This window comes from Leptonychotes weddellii, chromosome 4, assembly GCF_054177405.1.
Source record: "Leptonychotes weddellii isolate Sample4059 chromosome 4, ASM5417740v2, whole genome shotgun sequence".
In the NCBI taxonomy this organism is placed as follows: domain Eukaryota; kingdom Metazoa; phylum Chordata; class Mammalia; order Carnivora; family Phocidae; genus Leptonychotes; species Leptonychotes weddellii.
In genome coordinates, this window is record NC_138372.1 from 10,227,046 (window position 1) to 10,244,853 (window position 17,808).

The following is a 17,808-nucleotide window of genomic DNA, read 5'->3' on the forward strand; positions in this document are numbered from 1 at the left end:
CCCTTAAAGTCTACTTTGTCATTAATATAACTCTGGCAGTGGGGCACCTGGGTGGCTCAGTCGGTGTCCAACTCTTGGTTTTGGCTCAGTCATGATCTCAGGGTCCTGGGATCAAGCCCTACATCAGGCTCTGCACTCAGTGCAGAGTCTGCTTGTCCCTCTCCATCTCCCTCTGCTTCTCTCTCTCTCTCTCTCTCTTAAATAAATAAATAAATAAATAAATAAATAAATAAATAAAATCTTCATATATATAAAACTGGTGGCCACACTGGTTTTTATTTTGGTTAGAATTTTCATAGCATATCTTGTTCCTACTTTTTCTGTCAATCTTTGTTTTATGTTTTAGACACATCTCTTCTAAATAGCACATCATCTTTATAAAATCCACTTTGACAATCTTTGTTTTTTAGTCCATTTATATATAAAGTGGTCGCTGGTTTATTGGGGTTTAAATCTACCTTCCTGCTCAGCACGAGCTGCACAATCTGTGTGATGCTCCCTTTTCTTCCTTTCTTGCCCTCTTTGGAGTTAGTGGTTTTCTGTCATTCCATTTTTCTATTAGCTTGGAAATTCTTTCCTCTTTTACTACTCTTTTAGTAATAGCAAGACAATAGCATTCAGCCTTGACTTACCAAAATCCAATAGTAATTGAATTTCTCACTCTTTATTCTTTTAATGGTCAGCCTCATGGCTATAATCTGCATTCTTGACTTACCAAGATCCAACATTAGTTGATAATTATTCACTTCTCCTTGGTAAGACAATGACTGTAGAACACTAACTTCGCTCATCCCCCTCCAGATTTGTATGCCACTGTTGTCATTTTCTAGACTATTCCTTTTATTTTATTTTATTTTTTATCTTATTTTATTTACTTTGTGTTTTCCTTCAGCATGGCTGTGCTGATGACAAATTCTCTCAGATTTTTGCACATGCATCTTTGGAAATGAATATTTAACCTTCATTCTTAAAACACATTTTGACTGAGTATCGAATTCTGCATTGGCGATGACATTCTTCCGGCGAGTTACCCGTAGCATCAGGACCATCATTCCCTTGTCTCTCGGGTCCTGTTGTTTCCACTTAGAAGTCATTTAGAAGCCTAACTCTTGTGCCTTTGTGTAATCTGTTTTCCCTGGCCGCTTTTAAGATTTTCTTTTCTCTTCATTTTTAGCAGCTTTATTATGATTTATTTAGATGTGGATTCATTTTTATTTACCTTGTTTGGCATTCACATGGGCTTCTTGAATCCTTGGCTGGGTGTTTTTGCATTCATGTGGCACTCGGGTGACCTACCACACAGGCAGTGGAGAGCTGCTGAAGGCTTTTGAACAGGGAACTGATATGATTACATTGTGATCAGTAATAATGGTGAAGGGCGCCTGGGTGGCTCTGTCGGTTAAACATCTGCCTTCGGCTCAGGTCATGATCCCAGGGTCCTGGGATCGAGCCCTGCGTCGGGCTCCCTGCTCAGCGGGGAGTCTGCTCCTCCCTCTCCCTCTGCCCTGACCCCCTGCTTGTGCTCTCTCTCTCTCTTTCAATCAAATAAATAAAATCCTGTACAAATAATAATAATAATGGTGAAAACAATAGCTATAATAGCTATAATTTCCCATGTACTAGGCATTATGCCAAACATTTAATCTCTCTCAAACATTTATCCTCTCCATTTTTCAGATGAGGGAATCAGGGCTATTAGTCACTAGTAAGGTAACCAGCCGATGGCCACACTGTCAGCAGGAGGCGAAGCCAAGACTGGAAGCCAGGCTTGTCTGGCTCCAGTCACTGGGACACAGCCAGTAGCCACGCGCGACTCTTCACACTGAAATTAATCAAGATTAGGTGAAATTCAAAATTGAGTTCCTCAGTCACACCAGCCACATTTCAAGTGCTTGAGACCCAGATGTGGCTACTATTCAGCACAGACGTGGAGCATTTCTATCGCTGCAGAAAGCTCTGTCAGACCGAGCTGCCCCACAGCCTGGTGACTTGCACAGCACCGTGGAGAATGTGCTGGAAGGAAGTAAACGGGAAGGAGGAGGCCACTTTACCGCAGGCCAGAGGTGCCCAGTGTCCGGTGGCGGGGCTCGCCAGGCTAGGGACGGAGGCGTGGACTGGATGTGAGAGGGGTTGGAGCCACAGGCTTGGAGATCACCGAGCGTGAGGGACAGAGTGGGGTGGCAGTGCAGGAAGACCCCCAGGGTTGGGGCGGGGAATGAGGGACTGTTCATTCGACGGGGAGCGTAGCTAAGAGCAGAGTCCGGGCTGGACTTGGCTTTCCCGGCGTATGAGAAAGTCTGCTGAAATAGAAGTCGGAGCATGTTTAGACATGTTTAGGGGGATGTACGCGGAGGAAGCTAAGGCCCAGGGAGGTTAGATGGCTTTGCCAAGGTACCGTCGCTACTTAGAGGCCCTGCCACCATGCCACACTGCTCAGAAGAAAGCTCTACAGGGCTCTTCTGGGTCTTTTATTACTTCTGTGATTCCCCTCCCCCCCCATCAGCCCCCTAAGAAACAGCTCGTGAAGTTGTTTCAGCACAAAATCCTCACGTTCATTTAGGGGAGTTTGCTTCATTTCCCAATGGTGCCAGAGCCCTGGTTCAACAGGTGCTTCCAAAATGTTATTGTTCAGGAAAGAACGGCTCAGCTGCAGGGTCCCATAACAGCCAGCAGAGGGCAGCCTCGAGCACCTGCAAGCTCGCCTCGCCTTGACTACTGACCAAGCAAGGGGGAATAAATGGGCAAGTTTCCCCCGCTGTAAACGCCTTCTTTTGAAATCTGCGATTCTTAAAAGACATTGCTTAGCAAGCCCCTAGAGCGGCTTCCACCGGTGAGTGTGCTAAAAGTGGCAATGACAAATCGTTACGATGATAAGCCTAATAATAACATCTACCAAGTACTAACCATGGGCCAGTTCCTAGCGGCATTAGAATGACGCCGCCTGGTGGACGTTGCTGTCCACCTCTACAGACTACACCACCTGGTGCATGCATAGAGCCCTCAGGAGGTACTGGCCCTACTCTAAACATTTTGAATCCCCGCAATAACCCTATGAGGCGTACTAGGATCATCATCCCCATTTGACGGATGAGGACACTGTTCCGAGGTCACACGGCTTGCTGGGGACCTAGAGGGGATCGGAGCCTGAGCCCCGGGGGGTGCAGAGCTCGGCCCTCTCCCCTGGGGGACAGCTCTGGCGAGCCTGCCTCCACCCTGCTCTGGCCTGTGACCCCTGCCACCTGGGCTGCAACCGCCCCCGCCCCCCTGGGACTCCCCCATGGCCATTAGACCTCCTAGAGGAAGTTCTCCGGAGTGCATTATGATCACATTAGTGGCGAGCACATGCTTTCATCATCATTTCAGGTTGAAGAGAAGCTTCAGGAGGATTCCAGAAGGAAATTGCTCCAGCTACAAGAAATGGGGAACAGAGAGAACCTCATTAAAGTCAATTTGGAAAGGGCAGTAGGTCAGGTAGGCCAGCTCCAGAGCCCCCTTTAGTGGCCCACGTTCCCCATGGGTTTTCTGCACCCAAGCCGCTGGTGGGGATGAGTGAGGAGGACATTGGCCGTGGTTGAATTCTCCCTTTTATCCCGGAGGAGAAGCCGAGTGTGGCTTCTGCATCCCAGTGAACACCTCGAACAGGCTTCTCCTGCTGGGAAGCTGCCCACACAAGCAGTTCCCTGTCTGAGACCCAGGCAGCCCATCCCGGCTCCATGCCTGCCCCAATTAACCCGCTGGGCGGCTCCCTCTGGGGAAGTTTGAGCCTCTTGATCCCATGGTGTTTTTAGTACTTTCTTCCTCACATTTTTTGTCTTGACACTTAGCATGATCTCACTTCCTCTGTTCGCCAGCAGATTTCACAGTCAGTGTCCTTAAGGAAATAAAGTAAGACCCCAGAATGTCAGAGCACTTGCTCGATGGGGAAGTCCCTAGGCAGGGTGGTGAGCAGGCTCTGACAGGGGATGCCATTTCTCTAATACTCTGGCTCCAGGTGGCCCAGTGACCCTTCCTCTTATGTGTGGCACAGATGTGAGGGCCAGAACATGCAAACAAGACTTCACCAAAGGCTAAAGGAGAGCAAACGGGAAGCCAGAATGGGGGCACTGACCCTCCAGGATATGGCCCTCCAAGAGCAACCCACCTTGGACTTCTCCCCAAGGGGCTCTCTCCTGGCAACCACGGACAGCTCCAGGGGACCCAAGAACGTTTTATGTGTATATATGTGTTTGTGCTTTTGTTTTTCTGGGAAGGAGGGTCCACCATGTCGCCCATTGGATTCTCCGAAGGGTCTGTGAGCCACCAAGAAAAGTTAAGAACCACAAGCCTTAAAGGAGCCCTCTATCCCACGAGGCCCAGCTCCCAAAGCCCTTCTGAGCCTTCCCCGGGGCAGCGTGACCTGGCTTTGTGAGAGGCACACACAAGTTAAATAATGACGCTGACCATTGGGCAGATCTTAAAGCCCCTTCAACGAATGTCACCCCCAGTGTCATCTCTGCAGGGGGCCAGCACAGAGCAAGGGCAGAGAGCCTGCCAATCTGGGCCTCCCTTTTGCATCTGGACTAGCCCCTCACCCTTCCTGTGCTCTGCAGCCCCCAACACACACCTGATTTGAAGGCATGATCTGTGTCACTTGCCCAAGTACCATGGTCCAGGTTATGGCTCTGGGGAGAAGTCTTTGGGAGGACCCTCAGAGACACTGAGATTCCTCCAGGTCTAGACCCAAGAGACAGAGGATGAGCCCTGTCTCTGCCACCTTCCCATCCCACCCCCCGTATTTCCATGGCCCTGCTCCCTGTCTGAGATTCTGCCCGTCCCCAGGCAAGTGGCTCCAGGACTGAGCCCTAGAACCAGGAGGACCTGTCCCTGAGCAGTGCTCTAGGGTGCCTCTGGTGGTCATGGGGAGCCATCATTCACTGGGGCCTCTCTACATAACCTCTTCCTCTTCCTGGGCTAGTTAGGACCCTCCCCTTGGCTGTGGATCCTGAGGATGGCCTGGAATGCCTCGAGGCACCCCCCCAGTCAGCTTTGGGCTGGCTGATTGCAGCGGCATCCTTAGGAGATTCATCATTCCACTGTTGGGTTCCCAGAACTCCACGGTATATAGTAAATCCTGCATATTAGGACCTTTTGATTTTTAAGTTGATTCAGTGGCATTTATGGTCCCTTCAGGGCTCTGTTTTATTTATTTATTTATTTATTTATTTATTTATTTATTTATTATTTTTGTTTTGTTTGTGTGTTTGTGAGTGTGTGTTTGTTTTCTTTTTTCTTTCTTCTTTTGTTTATTTTTTTAATTTTCAGGGCTCTCTTTTAGAGTCAATGACCACATTTTGCCAGCGAACCAAAAACTCAGGCCGTGTTGGTAAATTCTCAGAGAAAGTGGGGCTTCTTTGCTTCTCACTTCTCCTGGAACTGGACACCTTGAACTTGAACTTCTGTGTGCCCTGATTTAATTTAACTGTGCCGTTTCATCGGCCATAATCTGAAAACACCAGCGCCCAGGAGACACTCGATAAAAGCCAGTTGAACCGGAGTAGAGGCCCCGGGTTTGTGACAGATGTCTCTGCATACAAGCATCCGATGAATATGTATTGAGCGCCCACACTGCCGGGCACCGTACCAGGCTCTGGAGAGACAAAGACAATAGACACCGTGTTCAGGACACGTATGGTCGGAGGCCCAGGATGGCAGAAGGGAGCACGTTGTCCTTCTCGCCGGGCACCCGGGCTGATGACACCATTTACTTCGGCTGACAGCCTCAATATTTATTTCACAGTCTGGTGCCAACTTAACAATTATCGCAGAGCGCTCCCGGCCCCAGACATCCCACTGGATAATTGGCAGCAAGTGGCTCTTCCGAGGTCACCAGACGTGTGTGCGCTGACCACGTGGGTCGGTTGGGTTGGGCAGACAGACCGAAAAAGTAATTAAAACCCGCTGTTCTGTTCTCTTCTGTTGGCACTGCCCCTTCCAGCAAGAGGTGAAGATTTTCATGACCCACAATGACCATTAGCAGTGCGCGGAGCCTCCTCACTCCTGGGCCCCCGCCCCGCGCCTCAAGTGCTGCACCCAGGCTTGCGGGGCCCCCTGTCGGCCCCGCTGACTCTGTCGCCTTCCCTTTGTGCTGTAGCTGGAGCATTTCAGAAGTCAAGTCATCAAGGCCACCTACGGACGGGCGAAGCCGTTCCTGGACAAGCCCATCACCGATCAACAGGTTTGTCTTGCGTTGTCACTTCCTCCTCCGGGGACCTGGGACTCCAGACACTGGGAGCATATGCTTCTGTGTTTTGTTGGTGGTACATATTTTTCACACTGTTGCTACACCATAAAGATTTGTTTTGATTTTATGGGATTTCCTGGCTTTTAAAGTAAAAGCCAGTTAAACTCCCTTGAAATGTTTCTGTGAAAATCAAATTAAACCACTCAGGCCTATTTCTGGTCTCCAGACACACACATTTACCCTTCGTTAGCACCTTAAAAAAAGGGGGGGCTGCCTCTCTGTAGATGATGCATTCTCACTTCTTCCTTCAAGGGAAGAGATGGTAATGGGGGTGGACTTCTGGCCATAACGATTGCCTGGTCATTCTTCCGATTTTCTTTTCCAACCCTCTGTGTCCATGCAAATGTGAGAAGACACACCATGGGCTGCTCTCGTCGGCTGTGGACACTGACCTGCTATGCATGAGTCCACAGCATCAGGCTCCATGTTACAAATCACTGCTACTATGCAGAAGAATCTAGAACAAACTCATGACAACATTACAGACCTTTGGCTCTTAAAAGCCATCTCAGATCCTGGGAGACATGTCCTGGGGACAAGAGCCGATGTCCTTCTCCAGAGCCATCACCAAGACACGTCAGGGCCTCCCTGCTCAGCTGTGGACCCGGGAGCTTGAATTATGCTCCCAGCTCCCCTCCCAGAGCCACACTTTTCTGTAAATCTCTCTCTCCTTTTTCTCACCAGCTAATAGAGAAGATTACCCAGGTCACCGAGGACAACATCAACTTTCAGCAGAAAAAATGGACGCTGCAGAAGGAGACTCAGCTCAGCAATTCCAAACAGGAGGCAATCACGGAGAATGTCGAGAAGCTGAAGGCATCTTTAGAAAGCTGCCAGGTGGCCTCTCTCGGCTTTTTACAAACGCCCCCTTCGTCTCTTTCTTGTGCTGCTGGTTTGGGAAATTGCCCAGGGTTCATGGAGCAGGTCGGGCAGAAATGCTCTGCTCTCTTTTGTCCTTTTCTCTTGTCGGAGAAATCTGTTTGGGAGCAGAAAACAAAGAGCCTCAAAAAAATGCCTCCAGGTGAATTTGGTGTGGCCAAGGAAAAGAGGCCTGACACACTTCTGGTATTGATTTGGGGAGACCCCAGGCCCCAGCAAAAAATAAGTAAATAACTAAATAAGTCCCCTGTTATTTCCAGAGAAACCAAAGAAACATCCCGGCTCTTTATTTGCATTATTATTTTTTTTTGGCCTAGCAGTGGAAAGGCTATTGTTTGGGGGGTCTTTTTTTGTGCCTCTTTTGCTTTTGACTCTGGAGGAGATGGGTCCAGAAGTCTGCCTGAACCCCCACGGCTCCCACACCGAAATGGAGCCTTCCAGAGCGGGCAGCTGCTTCTGCTTTCTCTGGAAATAAGCAGCTACTATTTGGGGAGCCCATGCAAATGCTGGCTTGTCAGCACTCTGAAATCAGGAAACCCCACTTTCTGACCAGCTGATGCATTGATCTCAACAGGAATTTTGATGAACAGGAGTCGCCAAACTTGGTTCCCATTGCCGCCAGGTATCCTTGGCAATTTGGCTTTGGAACTGCAGATACCTAAAAGTGGGGTCTCTTTGACCATCCAAAGTCCAAATTAGAGTGCAAAAAAAAAAAAAAAAAGCTGCCCCCAAAGGAAGGTAAATACAACGGAGCCATCCCAGTGCATCCAGCATGTGGGCATCATCTGCCTCAGAGCAAAGGCGAGGGCACTGCTCAGGTGCCATCTCTGGCCACAGGGTCTGGGCGCCTCATGACCTCGTGTCTTTCCAGGCTTGCATGAAGATGTCCTGCTGTAGCGAGGACCTGAAGAAGGAGGTGGACATGCTTCAGACCCTTCAGGTGAGCCCACCTGTTTCAGGGCTCCAGAAGGTGGTGCTGGACATCCTGCGCCTGTCGCTATCCTGGCTGGAGGAAACGGAGCATCTCCTCCGGGACGTCGGGATCCAGTTATCCAGCTCGGACACAGGTTAATGGCACTTTTTTTTTTCTCTCACATAGTCCCATGACTCTAAAATGTCGCGTTGAATCTTATCATGGTGGGACATCTGTTGAGGAAGACTTCTTAGGTATATGGCCAAGTATTCCCTTCTGCAGACTTTCTTTGAGAAGTGATTTTTCCTTGGGGGTAAAAAAAAAAAAAAAGTGAGACCTGATTACTGAAGAAAAATGAGACGTGACACAAGCAAAAGGAAGATTAAATCAAAATTATGCTAAATCCTATCTCTCAGAAGCAACCAGCAATATATATATACATATATAATTTTTAATAGACTTTTTTTAGAGCAGTTTTAAGTTCACAGCAAAACAGAGAGGAAAGTACAGAGACTTCCCGTGTACCCCCTGCCCCCCCCCACATGCCCAGTCCCCACCCGTTATCAGCATCCCCCACCACAGTGGTACATTTGTTACAGTTGGTGAACCTACATTGACACATCATTACACCCAGAGACCGTGCTTCCCAATTGGGCTCACTCTCGGCATTGCACATTCCATGGGTTTGAACAAAGGTATCATGGCATGTATCTACCATTATCATATCACACAGGAGTCTCATTGCCCTAAAAATCCTCTGCTCTCTATCTACTCATCCCTCCCCCAACCTCCAGCTCTTGGCAACTACTGATCTTTTTACTGCCTCCATCGTTCTGCCTTTTCCCGAATGTTATGCTGTTGGAATCATACAATCTTTCAGATTGGCTGCTCTCGCTTCGTAATATGCATTTATGTTCCCTCCACGTCTTTTCATGACTTGATAGCTCAGTTCTTTTTAGCACTGAATAATTGTCTGGATGGACCACTGAATAATTGTCTGGCTGGTTTATTTATCCATCCACCTAGTGAAGGACATCCTGGTTGCTTCCAAGTTTTGGCAATTAGGGGTAAAGCTACCATCACCACCTGCATGCAGGTTTTTGTGTGGGTATAAGTTTTCAACTCCTTTGAATAAATACCAGAGAGTATGATTGCTAGAGCATGTAGTAAGAGTAGGCTTAGTTTCTAAAGAAACCACCAAACTATCTTCCAAAGGGCCTGCACCAGTTTGCATTCCCACCAGCAATGCACGGGAGTTCCTGTTGCTCCACATCCTTTGCCAGCATTTGATGTTGTCACTACTGTTATAGTTCAGGTGTAACTTTCACAGCATTTTCCCATGGAAATAGCTGTATGATTCTTACTCTCTCTTGCCTCAGTTTCCTTATGTGTAAAATGAGGATAATAAGGAGTATGTACCCCTTAAGGTTGTTGTGAGGATTAAAATGTATTGGTATATGCAAAGCACTTAGAGTTGTATCTGGTACAGAGTAGGCATTGCCTATACATTTTTTTAATTTTTTTTTATCGTGGACATTTAAGTTATTTCCAGTTTTCCATACTTACAGATAATGCTGAAGTGAACGCTATTGAACATATACCTATTCACCTTACATTTGTCATCTTAGAGGTGGAAGGACATCGAACCACTTCCATTCAGCAAAGACTTATTGCATGTCTACTAGACATCAGCACTGTGTGGGGCAGAGATGTAGTGGGGCCAGAAACAGGTGGAATCCTGGTCGAGAGTGTATGGGTGTTAGCTGGAAAATTCCTCTAGTTTTATGTACATTTGAAATTTGCCATATTAAAATATTGAGGGGAAAACAGGCACTATTCCTGCCCTCAAAGACCTTGTGGTCTGGGGAGGGGAGGGTGGGCACAAATTGAAAAATCACTCACACATAAAACTTTAAAGGTGACAAGTGCTACAAAGAAGACATGCAGAACTCTGACCTGGTCAGGGAGGGCAGGGCATCTGCAGGATGCATAGGAGTTATGATGCATAGGAGTTATTTGTCAAAGAGGGGAGGGGAGAGAATTCTGGGCAAAAAGAGTTGCATGGTGGTGGGAGGGGAGCATGAAGAACACAAGGGACTGAAAGAAATGGGGATCAGAGGTGGGACAGGGCTGGCAGGGAAGGTCAGCAGGGGCTGTGCCGTGTGGGCTTGCAGGGCCCTCCTAAGAAACTCTGCTTTAACCTAAGGGCAGTGAGCCAATGAAAGATTTTAAGTAGGGAACTGATGGAACAGGTTTGCTTTTGGAGATAATCCTCTTGGCTGTGAGTGGAAAATGTCCTGGAAAATGGCCACCACAAAGCGCCAGAGAACCAGTTAGGAGGCTGTCACAAGAGATGATGGTAGCTCCAGGGCAGGGGTGGGACAGAGAAAGAGAGAAGTTTCTCAGGCATTTAAGAGGTAAATCAACAGGCCTCAGTAGTGGAATTGGATGTAGTTAGAAGGGAAGTGACAGAGAGAAAGGGGTCTATAGACCTCCAGGTTTCTGGCTTGTGTAAAAGGACAATGCTTCCTTCACTAAAATCCAGAATAAGGAACACTGCATGAAGACCAGGCTTGAAGGAAGTGCCTGTGAGATATTCAAGATGAGGTGCCAAGGATGCAGCTGTCACCCTGTATGTCTAGTCTGGAAATAAACATTAGTGTGGTGTATCTTCAGAACCCAGAAAAGCATGTGCCACATAGTGGGTGCTTAATAAATAACTATGGGAGGGATGGATGGGTGGATGGATGGGTGGATGGATGGTGGGTGGGTGGATGGATGGACGGATGAGTGGATGGGTGGATGGTGGGTGGATGGATGGATGGATAGATGGGGGGATGTATGGATAGATGGGGGGATGGGTGGGTAGATGGTGGGTGGATGGTGGGTGGATAGATGGATGGGGGGATTGAAGGTTGGGTGGATGGATGGATGGATGGATGGATGGATGGATGGATGGATGATTAAAGCCATAGGTGTGAATGCTCTCACTTAGGAAGAAAGTATATGAGGGAGAGAGCCCAGGGCTACACCTTGAGGAACTCTGACATTTTGAAGATTGTTGCTACACCTTGCCAAGTCACCCTTCATAGAATGACTTTGACATTCTTATAGCAATAAATGAGAATAGAGTGATTTTCAACTCTGATTATTCAACATCCCTAGCCATGATTTCTCCAAAGTAGTCCTGAAGGTGGTGTAAAGTTATTTTAAAAAGAAGGCAAAAGCAAAAACAAAAGCAAGTTTAACTTCTATAACTGCCTGCCCATCATATACAGCACAAAGAGGAGAGCTGGTCTTCTCCGGACCACCCAGTGGCTCCCCAATCCCAGTGTTACTGTGGTAATGTTGGCAGTCTTGAGCAAACATGAAATCAGGTAACACATGGATCACAGTGCTAGTTGTTCTTCAAGATTAGAACTAAAACAAAGACCGTCATCTCTATCCTAGCAATAGTGGGGCCAAGCCATGTGTGTACCATCCCCTCCCCATGTCCAAGACCATTTTAGTCATTGTAGCTTATGTCCATAAATCTAGTCATACATGTTTTCATAAAGAAATGTGGATTATAGAGTTAAGTTTCAGGCCAGCAATTCCAGAAAGACTGACAAAGAGTCATTTCAGGCAACATTTCTCAGACCTGCCATCTCAGGCGCAGAGTCCCTCCTATACTAATATGCACTATGGATCTAGAAAAATGGGATAAAGAATGCAGTGTTCCCAAAACACATTTCTCCTTTTTTGCTGTCCTCACCTGCATCTAATATCTTTTGGAATAATGCTCTGTGGAACACCTGTGGGGGAAACACAGACTATATTCTGTAATTACAACTACTTGGTTCAGAGAAGTCAAAGAGGAAGCATGGAGGGTAATAACAGAAAGGTCAGTGAGTAGGGCCCATCCCTCATTCATTCAGCAGGAGAAGTTGATGGTAAAGGTATTTTTCTCTTCCAGTAAAAGCAGTATTATGGCAAGGTCCCAAAAGACTAAAAGAAAGGGATGAGCTAGAGAAGTCCCTGTATTCTCTGTGGTAAGTACTACTGTATACCTCATTCCTAACACAGAACCATCTACACACAGATGGCAGCCGCCATGGTAGTGATAGGATGGAGAAAATGGTGAGGATGATGATGATGGTGGTGAAGATGATGACAGTGGTGAGGATGATGATGATGATAATGGTAAGGATGGTGGTGATGAAGATGATGATGGTCGTGATGATGATGATGATAGTGGGGATAATGATGATGGTGGGGAGGATGACGATGATGGTTGGAAGGATGATGATGATGATGGTGAGGAGGATGGTGATGGTGATGGCGACAGTGATGGTGGGGAGGATGGTGGTGCTAAGGATGATGATGGTGGTAATAGAGGATAATGGTGATAAGTATGACAATCATGGTAGTGATCAAATGGCGATGGTGGTAATGTTGAGGAGGAGGATGATGGTGATGATGATGATGGTGGTGGTCATCATTCACTACTGAGCACTTCTATTCTCGATGCTATTCCAAGCATTTCCATACATTATCTCAGTTCATCCTCACAACAACTCTGTGAGGCAGGTACTGTTATCCTCATTTTAGAAATGAAGAAAATGTCTCGAAAACCACTTTTTGTGAGTATTCCAGCATGATAAGGAGATTCAAGGTACTTCACATAACTGAGGCCAGCAGGGGGTCCCCAGTCATTCACCGCCATCCACAAACACTCCTAAAGGCCTCTGTGTCCCCAGCTCCCGAGAGAAGGGTGGAAACCATGGCTTATTTAAGCTCCTCCTGGGAGCTTATCACTGTGTTAGACGTTTTGTAGGCGTTGTATACTTTTATCCTTCCATATCCCAATAAGCGAGGTACTATTATTGTCTTTATTTTTCAGGTAAGGAAACTGAGTCTCAGTGCATTAAGAAACTTGCTCAAGGTCACACAGCTGGTACCTGGTAAGGTCAGGAGTCAAACAAGTCGTTGTGATCCTAATACCTGTGTTTTTTTTCCTGTGACCCCACACTCTCTCTGAAGATCCAGAGAGGTACCAGGTACATGCCCAATTCCTAGAGGACAGATTCTGTCATCAACTTGGGCAAAGAAAGAGCTAAGAGTGCTCACTCCCCAAGGTGAGCTGCCTCTCTGATGAGCCTCTCTGAAGGCTCATTTGCATTCCCCAGCAGAATTGTTCTGAGCATGGAGACCAACTGCCAAAGTTTGAATCTCAACTGTGCACTTATTAGTTGTGTGAGCAGGTTGCTTGACTTCTGTGCGCCCCTGTTTTCCTGTTCATAAAATGGGGCTAAGATCCCATAGGGATGTTGTAAGGATTAAACACTGAGATGCATGCACCAATCATGGAGCCTGGGCCACAGTAGGCTTAATAAACAGAAGCTGCCATGATCGCCAACCTGAAATATTTGTTGGGTCAGATAGGTATATGTATAGGCCGTACAGCTTGATTTATTCACACTGAGGTAACTTGACCTGCAACCTCCCATCTCCACTTGGCAGCAAACGGGATTTTCTTAGCCATGAGCACTCAGTTGGGTTGCACCCAAAAGAGCCCTTCCCAGGTCTCCTTCCTAGAGTCATGACAATGGGCCGAGTGTCCCAACAGCCAAGTGGTAGATCTGGGATTCAGTTCAGATCCCTCTGATCGCCAAGCCCCTACTCTTAACTACCATACCACCTGCCTTTTCCAATACTGTCCTAAGAGGTAAAGCACACCTAACAGCTAGGTTTGTAAATCCTAAAATAAATCCCCCAGGGGAATGCAGGTCGAGTAATGTAAAGGGGAACTATTTGAAGTATTGTTGGCTAGCATCCTAGGGGACCCAGAAGGTTGGTGTTGCCACTAAAGACCTGACTGGTGAAGGATTTGCTGTGTGGTCCAGCTGGGAAGATGTAAAATATCTAAAGAGGGACCTTGAAAGTTAGTCCCCACTCCTCCTGCCTGGTTTCTCGGCTTCTTTTGATAAAGGAAAGGACGGACTGCATTTTTTTCTTGCAAGGTCAGTTGTTTGTCTCTATTTCTGCAAGACTTTGTTACAAATAAAAGACTTCCCAGCATGCATAGAAAAATCACTCGTTCTCAGATATCCAAAATACACAGCATTTTTAAATGAGAAAAGGAGGTTGTAATACAATATGCATAGTGTGCTCCCATTTCTAAGTATCAGTATCCAACCAAAAGAAAAATCTGAAGAAAAAGACATGCAAGTGTTGGGAGCATTATCCAGCATGGTGGGATTACACAGGACCTTTGCTTTCACTTGGTCGTTCATCAACTATTTGTTGCAGACCTACTGTGTGCCGACCCGGGAAGCTAGAGCAGTGAACACTTTCCACGTCATGGATGTCTATAATGTTTGGATTTGTATAAGAGACACATAACTTTTGTAACCAGAAATATAATGAAGAATTGCTTCTCAAGAAGAGAGAAATCCTATTATGATTACAGCTCATCATCGAACCCAGACACGTGATCGCACTCTCCCTCTTCCCCTTCAACATTCTTGAGTCCTTCCTCTCCCTAATCCTCTCTGAATCCTACTCATGCTTTGCTCCTTCCCCTTGGGTTCCTGGGTCGCAGATTGAATCCCAAGTTAGCCACCCCAAATTCATGTGCTCCTAAAGTTCATGCCAACATCATCCAGGCCACCTCCCCCGATGCCTGCCATCTTGATATCCTCACAGAGCACCTCTCCTGATGCACCCTTCATATTTGCCACCCAGTCACTTGAAAGAGAATGACAGACTGAGATCTGGATTCTGATCCTACCACTTAACCAGCTCTGTACCTCAACCTTGCTGAGTTTCTGTTGCCTCACCTACAAATGCAAACACATTTCCTTGCTGGGTTGTTTATAACGATGAGAAAGTATCACGTGTAAAACTCCTGGCATGGTGCCTGGCACACAGCAGGTTCTTAATACTCGATAGCTATTATTATAATATTACTGCTCTACTCTTGCATGCTGGAAATTCTCTGAAAGTTGCACTGCCAGGGATCAAGGCTCCAGGCATGAACATATTCAGCTCTCTTCCTCTCTCTCTCTCGACTGTCTTTTCTCCCTTCCCTCCAAATTCCCACTGTATTCTCACTGCTCTCTCCAGATGCAGCCCTTCCTTCCCTCCCCTCCCCGTGTCTCCCCTTCGCTGTCCCTTCCCAGGGAGCCTGTGCACAAGGTCCGGAATTATGACTTCCTTCTCTGGCACCTACAGCCTTTCTCTCCCCCTTATTCCTCCTCTTGCCATCAAGCACACCTCTCAAGAGGGCAATCCTTCCCTGGAACCTGCTGCATCTCTAGCTCTTTTTCTACTACTGACTCTCCTGTCCCACCTATGATCTTGAGGAAGTGTGTTACGTCCTCTGTCTTCATTGCAAATGTCCTGCTCTGTCTTTGCCTCCCCTGCATGTAACTGACACGGAGTCCTCCTGCACTGACAGGCCCGCCATCTTTCTCCAGCCTGTATTCTCGCTGGTGCACCCAAAGCTCTTAGATCTCTTCCTGGAAACACTCTCACCCCTTGGCTTTCCTGGGACTGGCATACCCTGCCCATCTCTTGACCTTCTCCGTTTGTTTTCAGCAGCCCCTTTCACCTATTCCTGCCCCTACCCAAGTGTCTCCTCCAGTGCAGTCGGTGGTCCTCCCCTCTCTCTTGTCTCCCTTCTCAATAAGAAAGTCTCCATCCAGGTGCTTCAACAACCCCTCCCATGGCAGCAGTGGCCAAGGGGACACCTCCACATCCATGCTGCCAGGAATGGCAGCAGGTGGGACCCCTGGCCGGGGCCACGTCCACCAGGAAGAAGGCTGCACCTTCCTAATCTCACAAAGACCGTGGGTGGGCCGGGCTATTCCTGCTCTCTGCCGACCATCCTCCTGACAGCCCTTCCAGTACCTCAAATTCCACCTGTCTGAAACGAGCTTGGCGGCTCCTCCCTTCTCCCCAGCCCCCACACCACCCAACCTGTCTCTTCTGTCTGACAGTGGGGCCACCATCCAACCCCTAGAAAGAGCTTTCTCTCTCTCCTTTTTATCCCCATTTCTCCCACCCTCTTTTAGAACTTCAGCACTGAAGACTGGACGTCCGTGGGCTCTCAGCCTCTAACTCGCAGGAAGGGATCTGGCCACTGGGAGACACCCAGCAATGTCTGGAGACATTTTAGTTGTCACAGCTGGGGCGGAAGGTGCTCCTGGCATCCTACAGTGTACAGGACGCCCCCCCAAACAAAGAATTGCCTAGCCCCACCTATCAGTAGAGCTTCAATTAGGATACCCTGCTAGTCCCTTCGCCTCTAATTCATCCCAGCTATTTTTCTGAAAAATTGTTTTAAAAAGCAAAACAACAAAACACTCTTCATCAGGGCAGTTCATTGCTCCATCAGCTACTGAAGTCACAGTGACTCAAACACCGGCGTCACGCTGACTTGAGCCCAAGGCCCGGTTGGGCCATTTGCCAGCCTTGTGGCGCTCGGCTGTCACAGGTCCCAGAGCCCAGCTGCCTCACCTGTCACACAGGGGGATGATCAGGTGGTACAGTGGGGTGATGCACTGACCGCCTGGCAGAGAGCCGGGCACACAGCACATGCTCGGCACACTTCAGAGATGTTTAAATCGAGTCTGCACTTTGTAGGTTACTGTTGTAACCCCGCCACAACTTGACGAACCTTCCGTGCCCTGCCTCGCACCATCCGTGCGGCCCAGTTAAGCACAGCATCCTCACGAGATACGCGCTGCCTTTCCCTAGCTCCCCACCTGCCTCCCCCCGCTGCCCCGTGTTAGTTTCCTGTGCCTGCTCTCACAAGTGCCACAAATGCAGTGTCTTATTCACGTACGGTCCTGGAAGCCAAAAGCCTGGAATCAGTGAGGGTGTGCAGTGAGGCTGGGTCCTTCTGAAGGCTCCAGGCAAGGATCCATTTCTTTGCCTTTCTAGTCTCTAGAGCTTTATTCCTCGCATTCCTTGGCTTGTGGTCCCTTCCTCCATCCTCAGAGCCAGCAGCGCAGCATCTTCCAGGCTCTGTTTCTCTCACATCACCTGTCCTCTGTTTGTCTGGAATCAGATCCTCCCATGGGATGATACTGGGTCCACCCAATAATCCAGGCTAACCCCCCACATCTCAAGGTCCTTAACCTGATGACATCTGCAAAGTTCCCTCTGCTCCGTAAGGTAACATTCACAGGCTCCAGAGACTAGGACGTGGGTATCTTTGGCGGCCACCATGTAGCCTGGGGTGTACATCTTCCATTCAGAAATGCCCTCCCCTCCAACTCTGAATTCTGCCTACCCAGTAGTGCCCATGCCCAGTAGCTCCTTGGCCAAGTAGCCTCCTATGATCCCTCCAGGCTAATGACCTCTCCTCCTCCGAGACTCTCACACTCCCGCACTCCATCAGCAGTCACTTACATGTTACGTGGAGCCACTGCCTATCTCCCATCAGACAGTTAGACCCCGTGCCTCAGACTGAACCTTGAGAAATAGCTTCATAGCATCCCCTGCCCCCCCCCCAACACTCAGCTCATGGCTTTGCACACAGGGGACATTTAGGCAACAGGTGCTCTGTTGATGGGTTTCATTTCCCACCTTCAAAAAGAAACTGGATTTGAGCCCATTTAAGGCTGACCAACCATTTTAAAAACACACATTGGATGGCAACTCATGTCCCACTGCCTATTTCCCATCAGACAGTTAGACCCCGTGCCTCAGACTGAACCTTGAGAAATAGCTTCATAGCATCCCCTGC

The 17,808-nt window shown here is 48.1% G+C and overlaps 1 protein-coding gene across 1 annotated transcript in view; it reads left to right on the forward strand.

Annotated features, from left to right (window-relative positions):
• The window catches only part of FHAD1 (forkhead associated phosphopeptide binding domain 1), a 115,692-nt gene that overhangs the window by 60,548 nt on the left and 37,336 nt on the right, over positions 1–17,808 (forward strand). Inside the window, exons 11-14 of the mRNA XM_081816826.1 lie at positions 3,364–3,471; positions 6,131–6,214; positions 6,965–7,117; positions 8,031–8,226. Coding sequence (XP_081672952.1) covers positions 3,364–3,471; positions 6,131–6,214; positions 6,965–7,117; positions 8,031–8,226 — 541 coding nt within the window. The remainder of the gene's footprint in view (positions 1–3,363; positions 3,472–6,130; positions 6,215–6,964; positions 7,118–8,030; positions 8,227–17,808) is intronic.